Source organism: Sorex araneus, chromosome 2, assembly GCF_027595985.1.
Source record: "Sorex araneus isolate mSorAra2 chromosome 2, mSorAra2.pri, whole genome shotgun sequence".
Taxonomy (NCBI): Eukaryota; Metazoa; Chordata; class Mammalia; order Eulipotyphla; family Soricidae; genus Sorex; species Sorex araneus.
In genome coordinates, this window is record NC_073303.1 from 38,407,703 (window position 1) to 38,415,687 (window position 7,985).

At 59.9% G+C, this 7,985-nt stretch overlaps 1 protein-coding gene across 1 annotated transcript in view; it reads left to right on the forward strand.

Moving 5' to 3' along the window:
• SMAD3 (SMAD family member 3) overlaps window positions 1-3,934 on the forward strand; it is a 103,535-nt gene extending 99,601 nt beyond the window's left edge. The window contains exon 9 of the mRNA XM_055126179.1: window positions 999-3,934. Within this exon, the coding sequence (XP_054982154.1) occupies window positions 999-1,122 (124 nt within the window). The 3' untranslated portion in view covers window positions 1,123-3,934. The remainder of the gene's footprint in view (window positions 1-998) is intronic.
• The last annotated feature ends 4,051 nt before the right edge of the window (window positions 3,935-7,985 follow it).

The window sequence follows — 7,985 nt, forward strand, 5'->3', positions numbered from 1 at the left end:
AGCCCTGTGCATTCCGCCCTTCAGACCACAGCCCTGAGGCCACGTTTGGGAGCCCCTGAGGGCGGAGCGTTGGCCCCAGTGCCGGGAAGGGGTGGAAGCCGTCCCCCTGGTACCATGCCCGCTCCAGCCCTGCCACACATGCCGCCTGACCCCTCCCCAGACTACCTCCTGCTTCCGGGCCAAGGCGACTAAGGTTTCAGCCTGTCCCTCGAGGTGGCTGACACGAGGCCCCTGATGGCCCCCCTCTGGCAGGCCTTCGTGCCCCCAGCTTCGGGTACGAGTAGGGAAGAAACACTGGTGCTCCCCGTTTCTTCCCAGCGGTGGTTCCGCGGCCCGCTCGGATCGTAAGATTTTCCAAAATAATCAGGCCGTAGATGGGAACGATACCAGCACGCCAGGAGCTGTCGGCGCTTTGTACCAAACACCCCCGCAGACAGACACGCGTCACGCTGGGCCTCTGGGGCCTGGTGTCTGCACCGGACACCGGGCAGCTCTCCGCTGTTGTGGCTGTAGGTTCTTGGCAGGGGGTGGAGTCTCAGAAGCTAGGGGGCATCTGGGGAGCCCTGGAGTTTGCTTTACGCGTTTAACTCCTTGAGAGCCACCGACTCCACGTCTGTCCAGGGGAGTGGCTTTGCCCACACTGCCTCAGCCCGTCGGAGAGAACCCGAGCATCTTGTCTGCAGTGGGGCCGAGCGCGGTGGACCTGGCGCTGGGAAGAACACAGTGGCCAGAGCCAGGACGGCTGTTCTTTTTCTTTTATTATTATTTTCTTTTGCTTTTGGGTAACTCCCGGCGATGCTCAGGGGTTCCTCCTGGCTCTGCACTCAGCACTCAGGAATTACTCCTGGTGGTGCTCGGGGACCATATGGGATCCTGGGAATCGAACCCAGGTCAGCCACATGCAAGGCAAACGTCTTACCCGCTGTGCAATTGCTCCAGCCCCCAGAATGGCTTGTTCTGACCATGGATTTTTCACCCCCCGCCCCCATGTCCTGCAGGAGACAGACCGTGACCAGCACCCCCTGCTGGATCGAGCTGCACCTGAATGGGCCTCTGCAGTGGCTGGACAAGGTCCTCACCCAGATGGGCTCGCCCAGCATCCGCTGCTCCAGCGTATCCTAGGGGTGCAGGGGTGAGGGGAGGGCCAGCCTGGGCAAGGGGCCCCGGGAGAGGCCAAGGACCGAACTCAACGCTGTCATGGAAGAAACTGCCTCCCCTTAACCAGAGCAGCACCAACCTGGTTTCCAAAAGGTTTCCAAGACACAAAAGCCAGCCCGAGCAGTATCTTACCAGTGGCGTTGTCCTCGCACACAGCTGCCACGTGGCCCTCGTCTGCAGGCCCAGCGACGGTTTCTTGTCCTGGTGGCCGCTGGAGTGGACAGGTAGCCTCTCACCACCCGGCCCCCTGTCACTGGCCGCAACCATCTGGGATGTCCCAGCCCAACAGGAAGGAGCCTGGGCCCAGGACTGGAGAGTGGACGTTGCTCGGACAGGGCGTTCCTGTGGGCCCCGGTGCCTGACACCCCCCTTCAGCTGAGCGCATTCCCACAGCCTGTGGGTGTGCGTGTGGAGAGGTGGTGAAATCTGTCCTTTGTTCAGAATTTGCTCCACTGTCTCCTCGCTCGCTCAGGAGCATTAGGAGGGCCTGCCAGGCTCAGCGCACACGCGTGGCCCGTGCAGATACCGTGGGCACCAGCCACCACAGGTGGGAGCTGCCGGGCCCACCAGGGTGCTGGCGATGGTGCCCTGGCGTCGCCCTCACCCGTCCATGCTCGCTCCGTGCTCCTGAGCTATACTGGTTTATCTGGGCAGTCGCATTAAATGGACTTCGTCATATGCTCTTTTAAACGTTTGTTTTCTATTTAAAAAAAACAACAACAAAACAAAACCCCCAGCTGGCACAGTGATGGGAAAGCCGAGGGGACCTGGCACCGTGTACCCGATGCAAAGCTTTCCTTTCCCGGTGTGGTCGAGAAGGCACTTCCCAGCTGCTTGGGAACGCTGGAATTCACCAGAAGGGAAAAGGCTCAGGCCACCATTCGCGAGTGAAGAGGAGCTGTTGTAAATTCATTTTCCCATCTTTGAAAACTGCAGCCTTGGCGCAGAGAGCTCTGTCATCTTTTACCCTGGGGGTCTGAGCAGATCTGGCTCGCAGTGGAGACTCCTCGGTGGCAGGGAGTGACAAGACCGTCATCCATCATTTCAACTGGAAACCAAGGGGGCCGGGGGCCTGTGTGCTGGCCCGTGGCAGGGTCCCACAGACAGAATCGCCACTTGCAACTGGTACCTTATCTTTGCTGCTGTTTCTGTATGAAACGACTCCCCGTGTTCTGGCTGGCCTCTGCCGGGAGGCTGCAGGCCATTCCCCTGGCAGTCCTGCCTTCTTTCTGGGGGACGGAACAGGGGCCTCTGGGCCTGTCTGAACCTCCAGTGCGACGCTGTTCCCGATGCCGCCTGGACACGAGGGGCTGCCCAGAGCCTCCCGTGCCGGGCCCCGCCACCGCCCACAGTGCCAGACCTGGGCTTGGTCCTCTCACAGGCTGCTGACCCCGGATGGACACTGTGGTCCTGGCTGCTGACCTCCAGCCAGGCCTGAAGGTGGGTCACGTGGGGCCCCCGAAGCTGCCTCTGTGCAAGAACTCGGAACCCTCCAGTCCAGAACCGAAGGCCACTGCTAAGGCACTTGTTGGCGTTTCTCCCCAGACAGGTCGGCCCTTCTGTCTGGGAGGGCACAGGAGAGCCCCTTTTGGCACCTTTGGCACCGCTGGGAATGAATTCGGCTGAGCCAGGGCGGGGGCAGACGCCACCCCTGAGCCCTTTGGGGCCGGCACCTGAGGTGGGAATGGCCAGATGAGAAGCATCACGAGGGTGGCACTAAGGGGCAGCGGCTGTCCAGGCCACCCCGTGCCACCGTGTCACCTTCGCCCTGGAGTCGTGCCAGCCCAGACCCGAGAGGGCCAGCGAGGGGGAGTGGTCCTCGTCCTCCCTGTCAGCTGTGCCCTGCTGGCCTCCCCTGGACGTGGCACTGCGGGCAGGGCTCCTTGGACTCGGTTATCTTGAGAGACTCCGTAAAAGCGTCGGACTCTGCTGCAGGCACATCCTCGTGCCGGGCCCTCGTTCCCTTGCGCCTCGCCGGGGCCGCCCAGCCTGGCTGTTTCCCAGGGTGGACGTCACACTGCAGGAGGAGAAGGATGTGTGAGGCAGGTGTGCCTGGCATGCATGTCTGTGGCGATGGGCTTCTCTCCCGGGCGCCCTGTGTCCCGAGAGGGAGGGGACATGTGGCAGGAGGCCAGCCTGTCCCCACGTGCCCACTGGCCCCAGGTTGTGCATTTCCCTTCATGGGGCGCTAGTGTCCTGGAGCAGGGCACAGCAGGCTGATGCCAGCGAGAGGCAGGGAGGAAGTCGGGGGCATACGTGGCATTTCGGCCGTGTTTCCTACAACCCTGCCCGTCGCTGGAACCCGACTGGGACTCTCGGCAACTCGGCCATCGATCCGCCCTTTTCATGCTGACGCCTCATGTTTTCGCGTCCGGTGTCCCCGTGTTTCTGTGATGATGGCTCTTACTTACCCCTGGGGAACTGTCAACTATTTAATTCTTTCGGATCAAGTTGGAAGTCTCTCCTCGCCAGGGCACAGGCGCCAGGAACAGGGGGATGCAGTGCTCTGTGGGCCGAGGACATTCTGGGGTCCTGTCCCCCCCACTGCCGGGGTGCATGTCTGGTGGTGGGGGGGAAGGGGGCGGGGCTTCCTTCTCCACAACCTGGAGCTCAGACACCTTTGTACAAAGCATGTATGTATTTATAGCGTTTTAGATTTTTTTTAACTTTTGTATCTTAAGAGCACCTGTACGCATTGTACCCCTGTAGGTGGAGATCGGTACCCCCCTGTCCCCCTGTAAGTGCCCTTCTAATAAACTTGCCGTGGTAAAGCTCAGGGCCAGGAGCAGCGTTGTTCCTGCCGCCACAGCCGGTGGGGAGGGGGCAGCCGGTACCCCGTGCCCATCACCCCAGTTCAGCCAAGCTTCCCGGCTGCGTTTCCTGCCTAAGTGCTCCCTGGTTGGAGTAAGCGAGCAGGAGTGCTCCCCCTGCTGTCTCTCACGGCCCCCAGCTGAACTCCCCCCGGGTTGGGAGACGCTGGAAAGGCATAAATGGGTGTCCACACGTCCCTGCCCCGACTCCGGTGCTGGCTCCTGAGGCGGTGTGAGTAAGAATCTCAGGAGGGGACAGAGCCGAATCGCTTCCGTGGCTGAATTACATGCCTGGTCCCTGCTGGCGTGCAGGGGTCCACGTGCCAGTGTGACGGGGCAGGAGCGACGGACAGTACAGCCGGGAGGCCGTTTGCCTTGCACATGGCTTACTGGGGTTCGATCCCCAGCATCCCCTTATGGTCACTTGAGCCCCGCCAGGAGTGACCCCCCACACACCCCCCCAGATAAACGCATAAGTGGGACTTGTTTGGCAGCAGTCTGAGCTCCCACTCTAGCCTGTCCCTGACTCATCTCGGCTCTGCTGCTGGGTGCACGCTGCCTGCACTGTCCTAAGCAAAGGCCCCAGGCCCACGCCTCGGCCACGCCTCAGCCCTCAGCTTCCTGTTACACATGACCCCGACCAGGTGCTCTTCCTTCTCCGCCTCACACCATCCCCTTGAGGGATGCCCGGTTCGCCTTCCTGGACTGTGGGGCCCACTTCACTGCCCGTCCTGCTGCCACCACCCCTGGGAAGTGACCAGACTTCCCTCCGGAAAGGCCACACACTGGGCACATCTGGGGCCTCGCTTGACCTTTCGGGCTGGAGTTCCCCGCCACCGTCAGTGACTCCTTCCTGACCTGGTCCACGCAGCTGCCACCATGCACTGGGGCCCCCAGAGAGGGGTCGGCTCTCGGCCCCGTCACGGCCCAGGGGCAAGTCTGACCATGACATCCACCACCAGGTCCCGAGCTACTGACCAGTGCCCAGCCTCAGAACGCCCGCGTCCCTGCCCATTCCTCACCCCCACTGCCCGCGCCCTGCCCCCTGCAGCACAGCCGGCTGGTGACACGGAGCACTCGGACCCAGGGGGCTGCTTTGTGCCCAAACAGCCTTCGCTCTGTGTCAGCCACAGCGTCACAGCCCCTGCCGGGACCCATCCACACAGCACCGCGTTCCAGCTACCCTGACTCCTGACAGCACCACCTGCCTGGCTGCCAAACCCCTCACTTCCTCACGGGCCAGATCTTGTTTGCACCCGTTTCCTCTGCGGTCCTAGAGAGGGTTAAAGAGATGCCACCCTCCTTCCAGCTCCTCAGGACCCCACCGTCTCCCAGTCTGCCCGGTTCGGCAGATGCATGGCCCAAGAGCCACCATTCTCAGCTCCTCTATCACTGGAGCACTGTCAGCCCATTGCTCACTGATTTGCTCGAGCGGGCACCAGTAACGTCTCCATTGTGAGACTTCTTGTTACTGTTTCTGCGTATCGAATACGCCACGGGAAGCTTGCCAGGCTTTGCTGTGCGGGAGGGATACTCTAGGTAGCTTGCCGGGCTCTCCGAGAGGGGTGGAGGAATCAAACCCGGGTTGGCTGAGTACAAGGCAAACGCCCTACCCGCTGTGCTGTCGCTCAGCCCAGCTGCTGTGGGCTGGCTGGGCAGCTCCTCTCTATGGGACGAACCGCAGCAGCCCAGGGCCGGGCCCTCAGCTCAGCACGCCACACAGCTGAAGGGCATCAGGGAGGCAGTCGAGCTGTGTGATGCCACCAAACGGGGGCTCCTGAGGACCCACCTCCCCCAGCAGTCACGGGCTCCACAAGGCAGTACCTGAAGGCTCTCACCATCGCTTTACCCTCTTCTCCTTTTCTCAGAACTCTGGCCTCCGCCCTCCGACCTGCCCACTCACACTTCGCGCCCTCCAGTTCAGAGGGTCACCTTGGAGAAGCCCGGCCTGGGGCTCACCCCAAGTCGCTGAGGCAAGTCCAGGTGGTCTGATGTGGGGGCTGGCGTAGATCCGCCAAGGCTGGTGGCCCTGTTGGCTTCCACCTGGGCTGAGCGGTGCCAGCAGGGGACCCGCCTCCTTCCAGTCTGCCCTCCCCGCCTGGCACCGCCAAGTGCATCCATCCGTGTGGCCTGGGTCCTGGGGCAGGAGCTGCATCTTCTCACTGAAGAGGTCTGTGGCGGGGCGTCGGGGGAGAGGACGTCCCTCTCCCGTTGGTGCGCCGACACAGTCTCTCCCCCAGGTTTCAGTGCATGTGTTTGGAGCATGAAGCACCGGGCTGGTCAGAGAAAGGAGAAAGGCAGCGCGGGCACCTCCTCCAGAGAGCAGACACTGCCCGTTCCCGCCATGGGGCTGAGTCGGTCGGCAGCCAGAAAAGGGCTCCCGGGGAGAAACAAGTGTGGCCTGCTCCCCAAATCCGGGCCCCAAAGATGCAGAATGATCGCTAGGTGCAGGGTCATTCCTTTCCTGACGGGAAGCAAAGTAGTTTGACATTAAGGGCCAGACGAGGGCAAGAGTCACCAACCACAGGCCCTCACTGCTGTGGCCTTGATCTTGAATCCTCAATATGCAAATCCAAGAATTACTTCAGTTCTCGATCTACACTGGGAGACACACACACACACACACACACACACACACACACACACGCATCCGAGTGACTCTGAAGAAAGGTCTACATCACAGCAATACTGTAGTTGCTTAACAGGCACAGGGAATGTCAGACGAGGAATTCCTAATGCCTTTTCTGCAAAGCTTATGTGCTGGAGACATCAGAGCAGATCATGAACCCCAAAAATTAGAACTCTAGACTAGAATCGACCCAGCAAAGTCGAATGCATTCAAGTTTCAGAGACAGTCAGGGGAAGTTGTTCAGGTGCTGTTTTCAAGCTGATCTGGACTGAGTAGAGTGCTATTCGAACTCCTGACCAAATTCTCGACCGACTCTTCCCCCAGTGCCGAAGGCAGCTCTGTGTCCATCAATCAGAACGGTCAATGAATCAGAACCTTTGACCACACCAGACACATGTGCGCTAAATTTAGCTTTGCACCAGCGACCGCTCAAGCTCAGAATAGTTCACGGAGCTCTCGTCTTACCCAGACAGCGATTCCTCTAAGGCTGTTTTCCAGGGCAGGGCAAGGGGCAGACCACAGGCCTTCTGGTGGCCACGGTGAGGGATTGGAGCAATTCCAAAGCCACGGCAAGTCCCAGCCACCTCTCCCCAGTGGGAGCCGGAAATCGGCCATCAGCGCGTCTCATGGGGGAAGGCTGTTTGCTGTAATGGCCTGACATGCTCCACGGGCCTTGAACCACGTCCCATATTACTCAGCCATACAAGTCTGGCTTCCCCATGGCCCGCTTCTCTCAATGAGACGTGGCCAAGTCCTATAAATAAGGGTGAGCATGTGGACTGGTTCTGTCGATCTTCCCCGGCTCTGGCGGGAGAACAGATCTTAAAATAATCATTACATAACACATGGTTTTCTCAGAGGAAAAGACATTTATTCTCTCTCCCCGCCCCCAACTTCCAACACTTCGGGAATTTCACCCCCTCTCAAACTTTGTGATTCAGTGAACTATCGTATGGGTCAAACTATTGCACTATTCGAAACCAACAAGACCTGCTTTAGACCAGACACCGATTGTCGTAAACAGAGAAAATGTTTCCAGAAAGCAAGAGGGAGCCAAGTGTCGCCTGAAACCCGGGACAGTCACAGCGACTGGAACAGCTTGCGGGATGGGCGCTTCAGAGAAACTGTGACTACACATTAACTCTTCCTAACGGGGGCCTCTAGCAGACACCCCTCGACAGCTGACTCCCAGACATCCCTTAAAGGAACCAATTAATAGCCTCAGAGAGCTGCAGCCTGAGAAATGCGGGTGGAGATCACCTTTTGCACGGCAGATTCCACAACGGCGAGTAGCACACACACTCGCTATTCCTGCCTCTTCCGTAAGGTGTTCCCCGGCCCACCACCCACCCCTATTCAATGACAGAATTGGGACACACATCCACAGA